The sequence below is a fragment of the Symphalangus syndactylus genome, chromosome 8, assembly GCF_028878055.3.
Source record: "Symphalangus syndactylus isolate Jambi chromosome 8, NHGRI_mSymSyn1-v2.1_pri, whole genome shotgun sequence".
Taxonomy (NCBI): Eukaryota; Metazoa; Chordata; class Mammalia; order Primates; family Hylobatidae; genus Symphalangus; species Symphalangus syndactylus.
Window position 1 is genome coordinate 83,230,167 of NC_072430.2, and position 22,072 is coordinate 83,252,238.

The following is a 22,072-nucleotide window of genomic DNA, read 5'->3' on the forward strand; positions in this document are numbered from 1 at the left end:
TTAGGAATCACCGTTGTGGAGCTAATTATTTCCTGGTTTGAATTTGTTAAATACAGGCTCCAGCAACCTGACCAGGGATGTAAATACATTGTGACGACTAGTGTGTCTCAAGAAATTAACACCTGAAATTAAAGACATTGATATTAGTGATTGAGGTTGCCATAAAGAAATAATTAGTCTCTCTGGGATGTGGAGAGCAAAAAAAATCTGGCTGATACATTTGCATATATTTAAAAAAAAGTCATCCAAATGTTTCTTCCTAAAAAACAGGGGAATGTACGGCCGGGCACAGTGGCTCATGCCTGTAATCCCAGCACTGTGGGAGGTAAAGGTGGGCAGATCACGAGGTCAGCAGATGGAGACTATCCTGGCCAACAGGGTGAAGCCCCGTCTCTACTAAAAATACAAAAATTAGCTGGGCGTGGTGGCGCATGCCTGTAATCCCAGCTACTCTGGAGGCTGAGGCAGGAGAATTGCTTGAACCTGGGAGGCAGAGGTTGCAGTGAGCTGAGATAGCACCACTGCACTCCAGGCTGGTGACAGAGCTAGACACCGTCTCAAAAAAAACAAAAACAAAAACAAAAACAAAAAAAACCAGTGGAATGTAAACTGCCTAGAACCTTAGGTGTATTTTGTTCACTTACAGCCATTCTCTGGTCTGTCTCTTATGTATATTTAACTGTGTAGAAAATGATTATTTTATAGCAAAATAAAAAACACTACCACCAATATATGGGATTTGGATTGAGATGGTAAGAAAAGAGCTTGAAGGTTCACATTTAGGACACAAGCAGTCAGGACTGACACTGCAATCATATTGGCAGTGATGCATACTTGGTGAAATGATGGATATTTATACTTTATACCATGAAATGCGAATCCATACGTAGGTGGAAGGGAACATGGACAACCTGGGTTAAAAAGGTGATTATACTCAGACTATACATTAGGAGAAATGAGTCTTGATTCACCAGGTAGACCTGTTCTGCTGCTTACTATTACGCATAATGCACAGAGAAAGTGGTTTCTTTGTAGACCAGAACTCAGCACTATGAGATGGTGGGACAGTGACAAAATTCTGAAGTAGTTTCAGATATTTATGCTCCTCCATGTTTCTACCACACACGCTTTTCCTACCACACACTTCCTTCAACCCAAAACATAAAATTAGATTACTGAACTAAACTGCTTTTTAAATTTATTGTCAGTTACTATAACCATTTTCATGTACCTTATTTTCTTTGTTGCGTTCTATTAAAAAACCAAGTTAACTTATAATTAATTACCAATCCTTGAACTAGAACTACAGGTTGGCAGAAATTTCATTTTTCTATGTATTAAAACTCAATATCCTAACAAATTTGGGGTTTTTAGCTTTATTTCTGCATTGTGCTTTTATATGGACTCTAAAATTTAATATATGACATTGAGCTGGTAATGCAAGATTGTATGTTAAAAGTTTTCTCAAATTCTACCGTTAATAGCTGTCAATGCCAGAAATAGTCATAATTTCACAAGACTTGAACAATTCCAATAATGCTTTAATCTGTTAACTCTTAGTTACAGAGAGAAAAGAAAGCTTTTAATAAAATATTAGAATATCTTAAACATCATAAGCTAAATTCATCCAGCATCAACCAACCTATTCTCAAGGTGACAATGCAGTGCCACCTATTGGCTAAAACAGCACAACTAGCTTTTTAAAAATATGTCAAAAGTGGGAAGAATAGTATAATGAACTCCTTCCCATCCAGCTTCAATAATGATCAATTCATGGCTAATTCTGTTTCACATACACTCCCATCCATTCAATCTGTCCCTACCTCCCAATTCTGAAACAAATCCCAAATATCACACATGATTTAAGGAAATAAAATCTCTGATAGCCATCAATGTTTCTTTTCTTTAGGTCATGTCTATAAATGCAGATGTCAATGTATATGTATATTCCTAAGTATTAAAAGTACAAGAATGAAAAAATACTGTAGCTTAAGCATACCTGTAAAATCTAGTAGCTGTCTCTAAAAGACAGCTAGAGAAATGATCCCCCCTGGGTATCAAGAGATCTGTGTTTTAACTATAGTCCAAATATTCATTGATCAAAAAACGTAGCTTCCCAGTTTTTTTAACTATAAAATAAGATGAAGATATTAGAATAATCTATAAGGTATTTTGAAATTCAAAAGTATTATATATTGGTTCCACATTATAAGTAAGCTTAAGCACGTGGGAAGGGCCACCCTTAAGCGATGTTTCTTTAAGCTGATTTTGAAAACCTTATAAATATATTAAAAATACAAAACCAACATCTGAACATAGCAATTTCTATGTATATCATCTGCAATTTCATCCATACTATACGCAATATAAAATTTGCTATTGAATTCTTTTTGTAAACTTAGAGTATAGTACAGTGTGTATACAATCCAACTTCTAACTCTATTTCTCTTGGCATTTAAAAAAATAATAAAATATAGATAAATCCTGTCTTTAGAATCCTCATGTGTCATGTGTCCTTCCTAAAAAGAACTTTTGGAATACTTTCATAACTAAATCCCCTTAGGTGAAGTCTAGAATGTTCTAGAGTAAATACAGTTTTCAGGAACTAAAGAGAGGAACAAATTGTAGACTCTAACTATAGTAACATGTTCTAGAACAGTCTACCAGGTTCAAATAAATCACAATCCATGTTAAAAAAAAACAAACAAAACATTAAGTTATTTTAAAAGTATCAAGAGAATTAAAAGATTATATCCTCAGGAACAGGGTTTGTAATATGATTATTTTAGTATAAAAGGAAGAACCATTATGTTGGAACCTGTGAAATGCATAAAATAAATCGATTTTCAATTATGAGATTTCATTTTCAAGTTTTTTACAAGTACTAATTAGAAAAATTGCAAGGAATATATGTGTAGTGCCTTTAGACAATTCCAAATCTTGTAATATCTCTTACTATTCCTTCGGCTACATTACAACTGCTTTAGGGTATAGTAAGTAGATTTTCTGCCAATATCAGTAATCGTTATACCTGATTTACCGAATATTATAAAGAAAACAATATGAGGAAACTAAGCAAAATGGAATATATTTAGAAGAAAAATAAGAATCAGTTATCGTTAAATTCTAGTAAAGATGAGATTTACTCACTCATTCAAATTTATTCCCAAGCAACCATATTACTTACTCTTTAATCTTGTTTAGTTAAAAATGGACATTTCCTAATACTATCCAACATAATTACAGGAAAGAAGAAACGTTGCAGAAATTAATGTTCAGATGGTACTTAATGCTCAACTGGGTCCAGAGTTTAACATTTTGACCAACTTTTTAAAGACAACCTAAGGAGAAGGGAATTAATGGATTCAAATTTTATTTTTCCAATTTTGTATTTAATCTATTTTAAATTACCAAAGTAATATGACCTTGGGGAGAGGGGGGTGAGCTACCCAGTCCACAAACTGGATGATCTCTTTCTCAGTAATGAAGAATTAACTATAACAGAGCAGGAGCTTAACGAACACCAGCTTCTTTCACGTAACAAGTCGTTAAATTTTAAATTATCTTTAATAATTATTGTCTATAATCTGCTTAAGAATCTACTTATTTCCCAATTTTCTACCTGTAATTTGTCTGATTACCCCTTTCACAAATACAAAAGGGACCCCTAAATGCTCAGAGAATGGAAAAATATTCTGCATCCTCTGGACTTACTCTCCATCAGTTGTGTTTAATGCAGCAATTCTGCTATCACTCTCAGGCATTTAATTGTACTATATACTCCCAATGAAGCGGGGGTGGGGGGGTCTTGAAAACAGAAGTTCTGTCACAGACTACAGATGAAAGCTCTATTTTTGTATTATCACTCTTTTTTCTGTCACTGTAGCTTTTAAAATTTCATGCAAATTGTGCTTCTATAAAAATATAATTAAACTGCATTAGAGACAAAACCAAAAACCACCTTCTAATTAACATGTACTAAGTAATCAAAATGTACTTTATGACCTCTAGGCACTTAAACTGTACTTCATGCCCCATACCAAAGTTTGCAGCAACTTATTACTCAGAACCACATATGCTACTAATTACCCATGTTCATAATAGCATTGTAACTTGCAGAGGAAAAAGCCTCTCACACTGTGCTGGCTCTCAATCTCTTCGTGTTTCTGCTGTAGGGCCTGGGAGGCCCTAATGGAGTCTCCAATGCCCCATTGGGCTCTTAGTTGTTCTGATCCAGGCCCTTCTAGCCAGTTCACAACCTATAAACAAAAGTTGAGATAACATTTTTAAAGAATCAGAAACTTTTCAAACTTTCATTCTAATTTATTTTTCCCCTCCCAAAGTTCCCCAATTATTTTTAATGTAAATTATTTACATTTTATCACATAGGCAGTAAATATTTCTTTTGGAACTATACAGCTATAATGTGACAACATTTTCAAAACCTAAATGTGGAAGAATGTACACTGTAGCATCACAAGCTTTCAGCTATCTGATCATCTTCCAGGCTAAAAGAAATCTGGAATGCTTCTATAAAGGAGGATTAAAAATTAACTTACGATAAGAGAATCAGAGAATCATAAGATTTAGAGTTGGAAGAAACATCAGAAATGATATCAGTCAAAGTTCTTAACTAACATTTAAGAAAACTGAGTTTCAAAGAGATTAAGTGACTTGCCCAAGATAACATAATCCATCATTGAAAAACTGGACTAACAGCCATATGTTCTAACTCATAGTCTAATGTTCTTCCCAAGCATTGAAAAAACCGACTGAATTAACTATTATAAAGTTAATATACCACTTTATCATTTCAAAAATAGAATTAAAAACTAATTAGAATTATACTAATGTAATAATATACCCTCTTGGAGTCTTCTTAGGATCAACCAACATTCAGACCCACAAAAGGCCCCACTGGCACCAGTCTGCTAGTAAGGATATAGTGTGGGAACTATAGTTTGCCAGGATGACAGCATCAGGAGTTCTTCAGCTGAGTCCCTCAAGCAGGTATAAGGAGATGAGATCAGTATGGGGCAGATATGGGAGACACTCTGGCATCAAAACGTGATACCCCACAGGACAATGCCCATTGAGTCACTAAACTCAAGGACCCCCACCCCAAGTTATGCCTTCCATCATATATTAATAATTCTCCCACTCCAGATCTGGAATAATGTTTAAGCAATATTGCCTAGAACACAGTTGACATTCCAATTTTTAATCAGGTCTTCAGGGGAACAGAGCTAGAGGGTTAAGCAAAGATCAAGTTCTCATGCAGAAGGAGAGGATTGTGCTGACACCCTACCCACAATCACATACACTCTGAAACTACAAACACATTGTGGAGTAATTTTAGTGGAAAAAATGGTATTACCAAGCTTTACCTTTTGCCAAATTAGAAAAAGGAATTTAAGAATAGATGTATGGTTATATCCTAAATCTAAACTCAGGATAGCTCCCAAGAAGTGAATGGGGGTATCTCTGCAGCATAATATTATAGACCCAGTGGGTAGGCTTAATGTAGAACTTTATAAAAGAGCAGTGCAGATACACATTTCTGCTGTTACCAGGTTAAAAAAATATATTTCTAAATCTAACAGTTCATGGATCTTTTTACAATTATATAAAAATACCACATCATAAAGAAAAATCACATACGCACTCAGCCCTGTCTGGATATCCACAGATTTTCATGCTTGAATTCAACCAATCACAGATTGAATATATTTGGGAAAAAAAAATCAAGCACAAAAAAATAATAATACAACAATTTAAAGATACAAATAATAAGCCAGTATACTATAACAGCTATTTTCATAGCATCTGCATTGTAGTAGACATTATAAGTAATCTAGAGATGATTTAATGTATATAAGAGGGTATCCATAGGTTATATGCAAATATTATGCCATTTTATATGAGACTTGAACATCTTTGATCTTGGTATCCACAGTCTGCAGGGCGTCCTTGAACCAATCCACCACAAATACCAAGGGACAACCATATTCTATTTCCTTCCATTAATTTTTCACCTGCATAAGGGTTTTCATGTGCTACTCCAGATTTCAGTGTTATAGCCAATTCTCATAGATAACAAGTAGTTTTCATCCTGTTTTTCACTTAGCATTAAACTATAATACTTTAATGATTTTCCACTTGGCTATTGTTATTATAACATAATTTTCAATGACTTTGCAAATCCTTTTTTCAGAAGGCCAATCCTGTTGCCTGCCTGCCTCCATCTCTCCCATCTGTCCAACCAACCAAGCAATCAACCCACTCTTATTAAGAGCTAAGTAACGTACTGCCTCAAATAACTATTGTACCTGCTATGAATACTTCAATTCTCTATTGTCGGGAGCATAGAATGTTTCCAATTTCCATCAATTCTAAGTAATTCTATGACTAACGCATATATAGCAGTTATATATAACATTTTTTTCTCTGTTTTATTTTCCCAGGAAAGGTTTCCAATAGAGATTGGAAAAGTTTTCCAATAGAGATCTTCTTGGGTCCAGTGATGATGTAATACTAATGCTTGTTAATATACTTTATAAAATTGCTCTCTAAAGCTCTTGTTTCTATCTGAAATACCCAATTAATGATAGTTTGAACTGTAAATAACCTCTACAAGGTATATAAACTATTGACTGTTAATATACTTTATAAAATTGCTCTCTAAAACTCGTTTCTATCTGAAACATCCACCAATTAATGATAGTTTGACCTACAATAACCTCTATAACATATACAAACTATTGGATTTTTTGTTGTTGTTTTTTGTTTGTTTTTGAGACAGAGTCTTGCTCTGTTGCCCAGGCTGGAGTGCAGTGGCACGATCACAGCTCATTGCAACCTCTGCCTCCCAGGTTCAAGCGATTCTCCTGTCTCAGCCTCCTGAGTAGCTGGGATTACAGGCGCCTGCCACCACACCTGGCTAATTTTTCTATTTTTAGTAAAGACGGGGTTTCACCATCTTGGCCAGGCTGGTCTCAAACTCCTGACCTCGTGATCCACCCGCCTCGGCCTCCCAAAGTGCTGGGATTACAGGCGAGAGCCACCGCCCCTGGCCCAAACTGACTATTGTTTTTAAAATACTTCTGCCAATTGAAAAAACAGAAATCTTTCCATGTACTTTTTAAAGATTAGTGATTGAATACATTGCAAATGTTTGCTTATTCAAGGTATGTGATATTTTGTGATTTATCTCTTCATGTTCTTTGTTCATTTATGTTCTAGAGTCTTAAAGAACTAATATTAATATATAAACTTGTCCCTTCTCTTTATAAAGCTTAATACTAGAAAGAAGGCTAGGCACAGTGGCTCATACCTGTAATCCCAGCACTTTGGGAGGCTGCAGTGGGCAGACGGCTTGAGCTCAAGAGTTCAAGACCAGCCTGAGCAACATAGTGGGACTCTGTCTCTACTAAAAATATAAAAATTAGCCAGGCGTGGTATGCACACCTATAGTCTCAGCTGCTCAGGAGGCTGAGATTGGAGAATCGTTTGAGCCTGGAAGGCGGAGGTTGCAGTGAGCTGAGATTGTACCACTGCACTCCAGCCTGGGTGACAGAGTGAGACCCTGTCTCAAGAAAAACAAAACCCAAAAATCTAGAGAGCAAAACTCAAAAACAAAAAAGTCAAAGTACTATTGTTGACTCAGTGGAACAGCCTAAGTGCTAGAACTTTCTATTGGCTAAACTCTGTTTTCACAGCACTAAGTTCATCTGCAAAGCTGTATTATCAGACGCTCTCTAGAGTGCAATGGTTTTTTCCTCAACACATCCACTTTTTCTGCGTTACTCTTCTGTATGAGTTATCTTTGGAGGGCTAGGGTACTAGGATCCTGTTTCTCTCTGCTAGCTTGGAGAAGGTATCACTTTTTCACAAAAGATACAGATAAGCAGTGTGATACAAAGAAAGCCCTAGCCATGATTCTGAATTCTGAATTCTCGTTCTGCCACTACTAGTGGGTCTGAATTTTGGCTCTGCTTCTTCTAGTTGAAAGACTTTGGTTCCTCATCTTTTAAATGATGTTAATGATACCTACAGTACAGGGCTGTTGTCAGGATTATGTCAGTCATTATATGTAAGACAGCACAGTAATGATACTAATAATTGTTAGCCTCTAGGCTTTTCTTACTTTTTCTGTAGCCTAGTTCCCTCTGTCCACTAACTCTTTATGAAGTTTATTTCACATCTGCATTTTACAGTAACAACCCTGAGTTTCTTGAGAAAGCCCCTGAACTACTGTGTCTGACACTTTAAAAAATAGAAATAAAAAGAACGAGTTTTAAGGAAACATAGGTAAACATTTTAAAACAATTTTCCATGTCATTTTGGGAATCAACTGCTTCTCATTTATCACTATGTGTTACAAATACAGATATAGAAACACAGTGATAAAATGACTTTTAAGTATTTAAATAATGTAATTATTTTACTAGAAATATCTAAGTTCTAAAAATAAAAGTGGAACAAATGCATCTAAAAAAATTTAACTAACAATGTATAGTTTTTAGAAACTTAAGACATCATTAAACATTTAGACTTTGATTTTAGAATAATCTAGAAACAAAAGAAGCAGGTTAATATAAATCGTGATAGCTGGGGATAAACAATTCATTAACATGGACCTTTTAAAATGCCGTAAATTGAAAAATAAATCTTAAATAAAGCAAAGATACCTCCTTGCCTCAAAAAACCAGTTACATAGTAATGGACATATATAAATATATATATATATCTATATATGGCCTTAATATAGGCTGAAAGTAATTTCCCTTAGTATACAACATCAGTAATGTACACATAGTAAATATATGTCTATTTCTAATAAAAATGATGCAAATTGAGGTTGATGCCCCAGTAAACTAGTCTATTTAAATGCATTAATAATGGCAGTTTGCCAAACTAGGTTAAAACTTAATTTCAATCAAGACATCTTGCTCAATCAATCTGAATATTAACTTACTGGAAAAACAGTTCTATGCCCAATCCATATCAACGTGACCCTTCAGATGGTTACATTTATATGCAAAGTATAACCTTGGAGCTATGCTTTTAGAATCCACCATGAAAAATACTTACACTGGCCAAAAATGCCTGTGACTATCCATGCTTCTTGCATGGCTAGGCTCATTTTTAAAAACTGCATGACAGAACATGTAGAAGTATGCAAAGTCAAACCAGGCAGAAGGGCATGGCAAGCAAATGTCAACCATCTAACCTGGAGAAAGAGTATGGGGAACTGAGAATACAGCCTCCAGCTGTATGCTTATGCAATGCAGTGTATTCTGTTTGGCATCTATGATTCCTCTCTACAGAGGAAGAAAAGCGCATGGATGATTCTAGAAATAACATTTGCAGTGCTGGCAGTAATTACTGCCACAGTAAATAATGAGCATGATGACAGCACATTTCAGTGAAGTGGCACTGTCTGCTACCCAGAAGCATGTGAAATCTAATTTTTAATTTTAACAGCAGCAGCAGTATAGAGAATCTCTGCATACCACATGAAGTCTTGTGCTACCGATTTGAACTGTGGGGAATCATGGATAAATATCATGGTTATTACACATATAATTTATCAAAGCAATTGATTCCTCTTGCATTATGTTTTCAGTAATGAGTCAGAAAAACAAAAGAAGTTTGAAACAATTCAATTTTCACTGATTTAACACAGAGATACTCAGTTTATAATTATCTTTATACAAGCAAAAAAATTTTCACATTTTCGTCAAATTTGAATATAGTATGATTCATGCTCTGTGTGACCAACATATGATCAATGTTACTATATAGTTCAATATATATTATCAAATAGTAATCATTTTGGCAAGGGATATGGATATTTCCTTAAACTGTGACCTGTGAAAAACAGAGTGCAGAAAACATTATATGCTGAATATTATTGTTCAAACAAATTCACTTGTTATCTTGATAAAGAAAACTGAATATGAAGTTTACCAGTTTTTAACAGTAATCTCGTTACCATCATCACCATCATTATAAATATAATCATCGTCATCTTCTTTCTCCAGTTTCTTCCTTACCCAGTTGAGCTGGTCCGTCATTTAAAAATGTGTTTGCCAATCCATTAACTCCTTTGCCCCTCTGTCTTTCTGTCATAATCACTTAACCCATTTAGCAAAGTACAAATGCTGGATAAATCCTGTCACCCATGTTTTTGGTGCCTGAACCTCAACAGCCAGCCATGAATTGTCAGATAGGGTTACATAAAAAGCCAGAGAGGTTCTGCAATAAATTCAAGATCAACACTACCCCAAAATACAGCTACATTTTTGTGATGTGAAAGTTGTCCGAATCAAAATGGAGTCACTAATATTGGGGGAAAAATAAACAACCCTGACAAATAGTGCCAGAGAAAGTCATGGTGAGAGGTTCTCATGCTTGTATGCCTGCTAACAAAAACTAGAGGACTGCAAAAATCAAAACTATACACAAAGGCACTGCAACTTCACACAAAAAATACTTCTGCAGCCTGGGAGGCATGGTGAAACCCCATTTCTACACAAAATACAAAAAAAAACCAAAAACAGCTGGGCATGGTGGCATGTGTCTGTAGTCCCAGCTACTCAGGAGGCTGAGGTGGGAGGGTCACCTGAGCCGGGAGGTCAAGGCTGCAATGAGCCATGATCAGGTCTCTGCATTCCAGCCTGGGTGACAGACTGAAACCCTGTCTCAAAAAAAAAAAAAATCCTTTGGGTATATACCCAGTAATGGGATGGCTGGGTCAAATGGTATTTCTAGTTCTAGATCCCTGAGGAATCGCCACACTATAAATCATGCTGCTATAAAGACACATGCACACGTATGTTTATTGCGGCACTATTCACAATAGCAAAGAGTTGGAACCAACCCAAATGTCCAACAACGATAGACTGGATTAAGAAAATGTGGCACATATACACCATGGAATACTATGCAGCCATAAAAAATGATGAGTTCGTGTCCTTTGTAGGGACATGGATGAAACTGGAAAACATCATTCTCAGTAAACTATCGCAAGGACAAAAAACCAAACACCGCATGTTCTCACTCATAGGTGGGAATTGAACAATGAGAACTCATGGACACAGGAAGGGGAACATCACGCTCCGGGGACTGTTGTGGGGTGGGGGGAGGGGGGAGGGACAGCATTAGGAGATACACCTAATGCTAAATGACGAGTTAATGGGTGCAGGAAATCAACATGGCACATGGATACATATGTAACAAACCTGCACATTATGCACATGTACCCTAAAACCCTAAAGTATAAAAAAAAAAAAAAAAAAAAAATCCTTCCACAAGGACATCTGTCCAGCAATTGCCTGTCCAATATCAGAAGCGCATCGCCCTTGTTATTGATCTTTAGAACCAAAGACAATTATTTCAAAACAATTATGTAATCCTCATTTTTTTGCCTTTAAAAACGTTTGTCTTCCTTTACCTCTCTGAATATGCACACAGCTTACTATGACATGCGTATTCCCACTGTAATGTTCTACTCTCTAAAACAAATAATCTCTTCCTTTTAGAGAGCCTCTCACTGTTATTTAAGTTGACAGTGATAATTTCACTCTTCGATTCCCCACAAAGAAAATTTTTAATCACCTCCACTGTATTCAAACCACTGATCCTCTTTAACCATCACCCCTGCAATTTGTACCATCAAGCAGAATGCCTTTTCCTCTTTATGAAAAAAAAGACACATCACACAGTAACTCCTTCAAACTTCCTGATGCCTGATTTACACACAGAGCACCTCTGGACTCATCCTAAAACTGCCCCTATAAACTTTATAAAATTAATCAGGGAAGAAAGAAAGGGGAGAAATGAAAATATACCAAGCTTGCAGCAGGCTGAACATTGTTAGGTCAGCTCAGTTTCACCTGCTTCCTCATAGTTGTTTGGTGCCTATTGACCTAGAATCATGGACCCTGTTACAAGATTATAGTTCCTCTTAACTGTTCTATAAATAACAATCTAAACATAATGAATCGTTAAGTTTTCACTTTGAGATATTCCTTCAGGTCCTGCATACTGACGAAACTACTCTGCCAGCTGTTTTGAAGGACCCCACTGACTCAGCTGGTCTAAGGGGCCCCACAAGACGCCAACTCACCAAATGATGCAGTTTCCATATCCTGCTGACTTCACCTCCCTTGCCTCAACCAATCAACAACCCCAATTTTCCAGCCCCTTACCCTCCATGATCCCTTAAAAACTCCAGCTCAGAACTCCTCGAAGAGATGGATTTGAGGGTCTCCTCCCATTTCCTTGCTTGGTGCCCTGCAATAATTAACTTTGCTGTATTCCTGCTGTCTGTGTAACTGGTCTGTTACTGGCCAGAGGTCATAGGAACCTCATGGTCCTATGGTAATCCTAGCCATCCTTCCTGCGACACAGAAGGAGCTCTTGCTCTTACATTCTAAAGCGAATCCCTTCTATTGTGCTTTGATTCCGTTTACGTCCACCTTGTTGGGAACTTGATAGTATTAATTATTCCTTCTCTCTTGTGTATTCAACCTCTCCCCCCAACACTTTACAGCAATCTTTAAAGTTTTTCATACCATGAAAAGAAAGAACAACTATCCTTACCCCTCCTATAGGCTAAATTGTGTCCCTCCCCTCAAAAATACATCTGTTGAAGTCCTGACCCCCACTACCTCAGATTCTAACAATATTTATTAGGAGACACTCTTTAAAGAGGTAATTAACCTAAAATAAGGTCTTTAGGGTGGGCCCAATCTAAATATATGACTGGTATCCTTATAAGGAGAGGAAATCTGGACACACACACATACAGAGAGAAGACAATGTGAAGACAGGCAGAAGATGGCCATTGTCAAGTCAAGGAGAGAGGCTGGAACAGAGCATTCCCTCATGGCCCTCAAATGAACCAATCCTGCTGAAATCCTGATCTCAGAACTGCAAGAAAATAAATTTCTGTTGTTAAATCACTTAGTCTGTTTGCTACGGCAGCCCTCGCAAAGCAATACAATCCCTCTTCCACCACTTATAGCCATTACTCTATTTCTCATCTTTCCTTCAGAGACAGGGTTATTAACCACTTGTCTATACTCATTGCTTCCTTCACCACACCTCCCTTTCATTCTTGAATTCACTCCACTGTTGCTCTTGGCCTTGCCACTCCATGCTCTGTGGTCACCAGTGACCTCAATCTTGTGCTTTCTAACAGACATTTTAAGTCCTTTTATTCAACCTTTCAACAGCATTTGACAGGGTTGTAACTCCTTCCCTGAAATGCTTTCTTCCCTTGGTTTCCATGACAAAGAACTCTTCACACTTTCTCATCTCTGGCCAGTCCTTCACTGCCTTCTTTTCAGGTGTATGCTCCTCTACCTTGCCATGAAATGTTAGAGTTTCTCAAAGTTCAGTTTAAAGCACTCTTCTTACCTCTCTCAACTTTCTCTTCGGACAATTTTCATCCACATCAATGCTTTTAATTACCATTCACGCACAGATGACAAACAAATATATCCCAGCCCAGACTTCGAAGGCTGGACCTGTTGTGGACTACCCTTCTACATATTCTCTTAGAAGTCACAGTCACCTCAAACTTAACAAGTCTGAAACTAAACTCATGATTCTCCACACTATTTTGCATCCACAGTAATATCCAAATCTTGCCCAATGTTCCCTAGGTGGGCAACACCATTATCTTGCAAGCTAAGACACCAAGTCTTACAAGTCAGAAATATGATTCGTCTCTACTATCTTCTTACTCATCCTAATCCTACTCCCATCACTCTCCTTCTTGGCACCTGGTATAGCTGCAATTTCACAGCTGTTTGTGTCATCATGTAATTATGTCCCATGAAGCAAGAACCCTATTTTTACTCACCATCACACTGCTGAGCCTTGGACAATGTCGTACTATCGTAGACATTTGTTTTTTTTGAATAGATGAACTAATAGATGTTATTAATAGAAGACTCATTATGTGCCAGACACTAAATATTTTATAAAAATTACCTTCTTTAATTCTTGTAACAGTCCTATTAAGTAGGTATTATTGTTGTTGTTGTTGTGGTTACTGTTGTTATCCTCTGCTTACTGAAGAGGAGACTATGACATGAGGACTTTCTTTTTCCCCAAGGTCAAGCAGCTTGGAAGTGGTAGAAGAGGGTAGATTCAGATTATTTGAGTTCAGAATATGATTTTTGTACTGCTCTGCTACTCTATCTTAGTGGTTTTCTAAGATAATCTCAAGCTAATGGGCTAAAACTTACCTGAATTTAAAACAAACCCTTTAACTTATGAATGAAGTCCATGGAAAAAGCCACATACAATTAACGTATGCTCAGAAATCTCCAGTTTATATGTGGTTATCATGGAATCAATTCTAAATCCTTTTGCCTGAAATTCAACATCTTCCATGATCCAACTCCTTCCTTCCTTCTTTCCTGTCAAATATTTTTTCCCATGACATCCTGATGCTCTAATTTGAGAAGTCATGAACTAGATCAATTGTGCAGGCCAATTCTGGCCCACCACCTGTTTTTGTGTAATAAATAAAAGTTTATTGGAGAATGGCCACACATGTTGGTTTATACAATGTCTATATCTGCTCTTGTACTATAATGGCAGAGTTAAGCAGCCACAGCTGCAAGAAAGACCGTATGGTCCACAAAGTCTAAATGTCTGGAATTTTACAGAAGTTTGCCAGCAACTGCACTAGACCGCTAAAGTAGAGTCTAGTTCAACAGAAATACATATAATAACTACCACTGATTGAGAGCTGGATTCTTTCCAAACACTAGCCTTTCAAAAGGGGTATTATTATTCCTGTTTCAATTAAGCAAAGAAGGCAGAGAAGGAAAGAAAGAGAGGAAAAGAGGAAAGAAAGAAGACAGATCAAGCGAGGCTCAGGTAGGTGAAGTATTGTGAATGGTCACACAGCTAAGTGGAGAAACTGGGATTGGGATCACGCTCTATGACTCAAAAAGGCCATCCACTTCCCACTGTGCCTACTGCTTCCTTTTTCAACAGAACTTGGGATTCTACGCTGCTATGATTTACTCATGCTACTCTTCATCCTCCACAAAATGCCAGTTCTTTCAAAACCTATCACTGCCTGGTGAAATCAGCTACATTCCGGGAGGACAATCTCAAATGCTACTTCCCCCACTAAGTCTTCCCAGATTACCTGCAGCTAGAGAAATAATCCATCCTGTAAGTGCCCATAACCTCTCAGTCATGTCCTTGTGACCCTTAACATTTTCTCTCCTTAAACTTAGTGATAGCAAAAACCAAGTCTACCTTTATATCCTGTAAAAAAAACTAGCACAATGCCTTCCACAGAGGAATCACTTAATAAATGTTTATCTAATGAGTGAATGAACCTAGATTTAAAAATTAGGATGTTTCCAGTTTGCATTTTTAAATAAAATATTCAAAGATTTATTTTCTTAATTATTCAACATAAAAATCCAGAGTGTAATCTAAATAGTAGAAATGTCTTCCTTTAGTATTTTTAGTATTTTAGCCTACTTTTCTTATAAAAATAAATTTTAAAAGAAATTAAAATTCCTAACTAAATACATTTAATATTTTCTATCAGTATTATAAAAAAATTCAATATTAGAATCATTTGCATTACATGTGTTATTTTGTTAAGATAGAAATACTCTTCATAATACCCAAATTACCAAAAAACTAAGTTATTAGAAATTAAGAATAAATCAAGTATCAATAATGAAATGTTATTTATTCCAAGATACACTGAGACCACTGATGATGTTTCCAAGAACCAGTTATTTTTGAAGTTCATTGTTACACTAAGCTGAATGCTCAATGTCATCACTGTGAAAATAACATAACTTTTAATTCAAATACTATTTGTAAAACAATACATAATTTAAAAGTTTTAGAATCCAGTTTGATGTGTTCTAAGGTTTTCTATATAGTATATATAAGACTTAATAGTCACATAGTAGAAATTATAAGGAAATAAAAAGAGTTAAATATATTCAAATCAGACACCTACCTGCATCACCTTCTGTTGAATCTCTTCTAACTGTGTGCGCTTGCTACGTTGCCTACAAACTTCCTGGTAGCGGGTGTATTGCTCTCGGAGTGAATCTAACAATTTCATAACCTGTGGCTGTGCGAGAAGTTCATCATCCATAGGAGACCATGAAACCCCTCCATCTGAGCCATTAAATCGACGCTGCTGTAATTCGGATAACAATTCATGCCCTTTACAAATAAAAGATACTTGAAATTAGTATCTCTAAAGAAATGCAATTCTCACTTCTCAATATTCTCAATTCTAGTCCCTTGTTTTTAAAACCTATCTACCTACATATCTACCGGTTACAAATGGAATTTAAAAATGTATGTATCACAATAAATAGGAAAACTGCACATATTAATATGTATATGTGTGTATGTGTGTATACATATATATCATGTAAACTAGATAGTATATTAAAATGCTATATCATATATCATAGACACACCATAGAAATACTATACTACATATTAAATATGGCATATATACAGTTTATATATTTTTTCTATCAATCACATTTTTGTTATTGGTGAATTCATTACTCAGGATACTGTGCCAAACAATCCTATTTCCCTGTAGAGCAAAATTATACTGTGGGATTTCTGTCTGATGGTACTAATCCAAGTATTATGTTGTAGGATTTCAGTATTAATCCATATTCTCAATCATAGTATTTAAAAAAAAGGTGACAGTATAACGAATGATTAAAGGGAGAAAGTTTTTATTACAAGTACAAAATAGTATTTATATAATCCCTATTTATAAGAATCTTCACAATATATTAACTGTGAATAATAACGGGCCATACTAGTGTTAGAACTGCAGTGAATGTGTCTCAATTACAGCAAACCCATGTAGAAAATCCACTCATACATGAGAAACTACAACTGTAGAATGTGCAACAACTAAAGCTGTAGATATTAAATAATTTTAAAAGTAAATAAGGTAAAATTTGTTTTTGTGACTAATATTCAGGCATCAAAACAATACACGCATTTAAATTCTCTTCCTTATTTAGAATAATATCCTAAATTTAAATGGCTTTCAACATATAGCAACTGAACTTTTATTATGGTTTGGAGGTATTTCTAATTTCTAAAAGTACCCATGATTGTTCTAAACCTCTTCGTTTTATACTCTTTCAATACTTCCTTTAAAAGTTAATAGCATATAAAATAGGACCTAGTAGGATATAAAATTAAATTTAAAATAGAAATTGTAAAAGCTTCTTAATTCAATGAATTAAAATAAAAAGCTTTCAAGCTGTTAAACATATCTATGGAATTAAGTTTTAAATCTAGAGCAGTATTTTTACTGACAGTCTACTGTACCTGCTAAATAGATAATAATTCAGAGATTACAAGTACTTCTTTGTTCTCTAACAAAATAAGCTGTATATCATACTGGAAGAACTTAGGACACCTGAATCAATACAACAAATATATTCAGAATTTACTTCTTTATTATTTATTACATTTTATAATTGGAAAAATAACTGTTCTAAAGGTTTGTGCAAAGTCTTTTTATATATATTCATAAAAGCTATGAATATCAGAATACATTTTTTTTTCTACTTTGACAATTGTCACCCTTAATATTTTCCTTGTGGATATCATTTTCATTAGAGAAGCAGCATAGCATAATGATTTCAAAGAGCATGCTTTGAAATCAAACTGTCTAGGTCCAAGTCCCAGCTCCAGCATTTACTAGCTGTGTAAGCTCTATAAGTTACTTAACCTTTTTATGCTTCAGCTTTCCCATCTTAAAATGGAATGACAATAGTATCTATTTCACAGGACTGAAATGAGTTAACATATGTAAAGTGCTCAGACAGTATGTGGCACACAGTAGGATTAGAATTATGAGCTATTATTAAAAAAAGATTAGAAATAAAATTGAGGTATTTCAATTGGAAAAAATTACAATTTGATTCTCCTAGAGTTTGTGAAACTGCTACTAGAGATATTTGGGTTGGAATATACATATCAGGCAGCACTATGTGCAAGGCTTTGCAAGGTGATAAGTGTTTTTACATCGATGATTACAAAACAGTAGAGCTTGCTTTGGATTTAGCTATGGAGAGAGAGCTTAATAGTTACTTGATCTTCAGCAAATCATTTTCTATTGCTAAGCCTTGGCTTCCTCCAGTACAAAATAGATAAAATAATACTAATTATCTCAAAGGCTTGTTAGGAGAATGAAAAATAAACAACCCAGTGAAATAAAAATTTTTATCTTCATTTTATAGATAATCCAAATTTTTAAGAGAGATTATTATTAATTTTTAAAAATATTATAAAGCTGGGGTTCCCCCCACCCCCACCCTGGGCCACACAGCAGGAGGTGAGCGGCAGGCCAGCAAGCATTACTACCTGAGTTCTGCCACCTGTCAGATCAGTGGCGGCATCAGATTCTCATAGGAGCACAAACCCTATTGTGAACTATGCACGCGAGGGATCCAGGTTGCGTGCTCCTTATAAGAACCTAATGCCTGATGATCTGAGGTGGAACAGTTTTATCCTGAAACCATCCCTCGCCCAGTCCACAGAAAAATTGTCTTCCACAAAACCAGCCCCTGGTCCTCAAAAATTTCCCCTTGAGTTCCTTCCACATGTACCACATTCATGCTGAATTCATGTTTATTTAATGAACCAATCAATCCAATTGGTTTATTGGATTATTATCACAAATATTTTTTAAATCTTACCTGTCTGAAGAACCGTTTCAGGATCAACCGATGGAAGAAAGTTTAAATCCACAGACCTGGCAAACACCAATGGAGTAATTTTCAAAAGGCATATTTCTATCAATGTAACTTTAAAAATTCCTTTACATATAAAAAAACAAAACAGGGGCACAAAAGTATGAAAATCTGAAGCATACCATCCTACCATGCTAACCTCTCTCAAGCATAAGGAAGCCCATTAGGGAAAAGTAAATACCAGTAGCCAGAGAAATACCAACGTAATAAATCATAAAATAACAACTTGGAAAAATATAGTTTACTGTTTTTAGTCATAATATTATTTCAAATGTATCAAAGAAGTCCATTTAGTATTTATCCAATGAGTATTTGTTTCAAAATGAAGTTTGTTACATAGTAACCCAGAAATGTAACATTAAAAAAGGGATGCAGCCATCCTCCAGTCAAAACTTTATTTACCTACAGCAATCTTTGATAGCTGTGAATATTCTCTCTTATATTCCGTGTGTGTGTGTGTGTGTGTGTGTGTCCTAGCAGTTGTACTCTCTTCCCTAATCATACTTCTTGTGCAGCTGGACATCTACCTTTATTCTCCTAAACACATACAGGAAAGAAAAGATGAAGGAAAGAAAGGGGACAAGGACCTTGCTGCTGTAACCGACTGGTCTCGTGCTAAATTTTTCGCTTTTTGTCAATGGATCTGGGCCCTCAGATGCTTCCTGAGGATTGACATAAAGAAGGTTGGAAAAAAAAAAAAAAAGACAGTTGATAAAAATTTGCAAGAGGAGGGACTCTATTATCTGGGATCTGGGGTTTAAAGGAAACTAAGCAATAACACATCAGTTCCTTGAGGAGGAACTGGCAAATACAAGATTTTGATATTTCATGTAGTCATGGAAACCAGGACTTCCCAAAGTGTTTCCCAAAACACTGAACAAGATATGTTTTTTTTCTTTTTTTTTTGAGATGGAGTCTCGCTCTGTCACCCAGGCTGGAGTGCAGTGGTGTGATCTTGGCTCACTACAACCTCCGCCTCCCAGGCTCAAGGGATTCTCCTGCCTCAGCCTCCTGAGTAGCTGGGACTACAGGCGCGTGCCACCACGCCTGGCTAATTTTTGTATTTTTAGTAGAGATGGGGTTTCACCATGTTGGCCAGGATGGTCTTGATCTCCTGACCTCGTGATCCAACCACCTTGTCCTCCTAAAGTGCTGGGATTACAGGCATGAGCCACCGTGCCCAGCCTGAACAAGATATGTTTTAAGGAAGCAATTAAACAGGTTTCTTTGCTGCACTGCTTCTTCAGAACCTGTAATCTGCAATATTCACAGTCATTCTCAAAGAGGGAAATACAGTCAACAGCATCAAACTCTTTGACCATGGACTCATTTTCTACAGGCACCAACACGGGATGTCTTTCCCAAGGAATATAACTAAGAAACATTAAACTTACTCTGATGGACTATCCAGAAAGCAAAGAAGTCCAGCTAATTTTCATCAAGTAACTCATGATATTTTCATTTCCTAAACCACAGCATGTATGTGTGTGATATCTACAGACACACAATCACATATTTATATACATATACAAAATTTTATAATTTTACATTTTTATATGGCATCTGTAGGATAGAAACATTCCTAACTGCTTGTGGTGACTTTAATCAGATTTACATTCAAACCACTTGTTTTCACAGTTCGACTTTGTTTTAATCAAGATTTTGTGTTAAAACTATGATCTTACACTCGAAAACTTGTTATGTGACTATATTTGGATTCATGGAATAACAACAAGCATTTTATTAATGTTCCACTATATCTTCAAGGTCAGATTCAAAGGAGACAGACAGGATGATAGGGAATGCAAGGATTCTTTCACATTTCCTAATGAAAAATTACTGTTCTAGTGACCAGTAATAATCAAGTGGCCTGAATAGTTAATTTGCTTGCTAAAGTGCTTTTTATCTGAGGAGGGGGACTTGGTCTACCAACAGAAAAGTGAAAGCTGACAAGGTTGTAAAGTTCAAGGGAAATATGTTAACATGATAAATCTAGGTAGTTACATTCAGATAATACAACTCAACTATTACTTCATTGCATGTCATAAAACACTAAATTCCCCAAGTTGAATTCATGAATATCACATATTTTACAAGAACAGAAAAAGTACTATAAGCTAGACATTTAAGTGCTAATGTATTCAAATAAGGTTATAATAATTGTATTTCAAACTGCAACTTTTTTCATATTCTTAACCAGGAAAGAAGATAACTCTAGAAAGGTAGAAAATTGTTTATTTTGAAAACATGTTCTTGAAACATTTTACCTAGTGTCAGAAAAAAGTAAATACATTACTATTTATTTAAAAATGGGCCGGGTGCGGTGGCTCACGCCTGTAATCCCAGCACTTTGGGAAGCCGAGGCGGGCGGATCATGAGGTCAGGAGATGGAGACCATCCGGGCTAACACGGTGAAACCCTGTCTCTACTAAAAACACAAAAAATTAGCCGGGCGAGGTGGCGGGCGCCTGTAGTCCCAGCTACTGGAGATGCTGAGGCAGGAGAATGGCATGAACCCAAGAGGCAGAGCTTGCAGTGAGCCGAGATCACGCCACTGCACTCCAGCCTGGGTGACAGAGCGAGACTCCATCTCAAAAAAAAAAAAAAAAACAAAAAAAAGGCTTTTGTGAAGAAACTGATTCAAACCAATACGTTTTACATGTAAAGCAAATTCAAATTCTCATGAATATTGTACGTCAATTTTGATTGAATGAAGACTTTTTTTTACTGTAGTTCTTTTAGCTTGCATTAACAATAGAGGCATCTTTTATCAGAATAATTATAGTTTTGGAAGGATATAATTGCATGCCACTAGCCACCTACCTTTCTTTCTCTTGCTGATTTCCTTTATCACTTCCATTGTTAATCAAAGCAAGTTCATCTAATAATGATGTAGATTCCTTTGTAAACTTCTCAAAAACCTACAATATGAGTTTTATTAACATACTAAGAACAATCTTAAAAATTAATATGTAATAATGATTGTCAGCTAAGAGCAATAGAATTGGCCAGCTAGGATTTGTTTTCCTTCCCCGGCAGTTAATGCAATTCTACCACCAGAACACAACAATGTACGCAAGAGAAGACAAAACTGTTTCCTAAAGCAATGAATAGTTTCATGGATAAATAATTTTTAAAATTTAAATATATCAATAAATTATCTTCATTCTCCGTTCAGATACGTGTTTCTTTGAGAAACATTTGCATTGATAACAGTTCTAACTACATACACGTAATTTAGAACATGCTAAGTCTCTAATAAC

General features: G+C 35.8%; 1 protein-coding gene across 6 annotated transcripts in view; it reads right to left on the reverse strand.

Annotated features, from left to right (window-relative positions):
- The window catches only part of SESTD1 (SEC14 and spectrin domain containing 1), a 157,740-nt gene that overhangs the window by 26,726 nt on the left and 108,942 nt on the right, over positions 1-22,072 (reverse strand). For all 6 annotated transcript variants that reach the window (XM_055289884.2, XM_055289885.2, XM_055289883.2 and 3 more), the window contains 4 exons: positions 21,633-21,730; positions 18,756-18,811; positions 16,022-16,233; positions 4,137-4,259 (listed from right to left, as the gene is read on the reverse strand). In XM_055289884.2, coding sequence (XP_055145859.1) covers positions 4,137-4,259; positions 16,022-16,233; positions 18,756-18,811; positions 21,633-21,730 — 489 coding nt within the window. The remainder of the gene's footprint in view (positions 1-4,136; positions 4,260-16,021; positions 16,234-18,755; positions 18,812-21,632; positions 21,731-22,072) is intronic.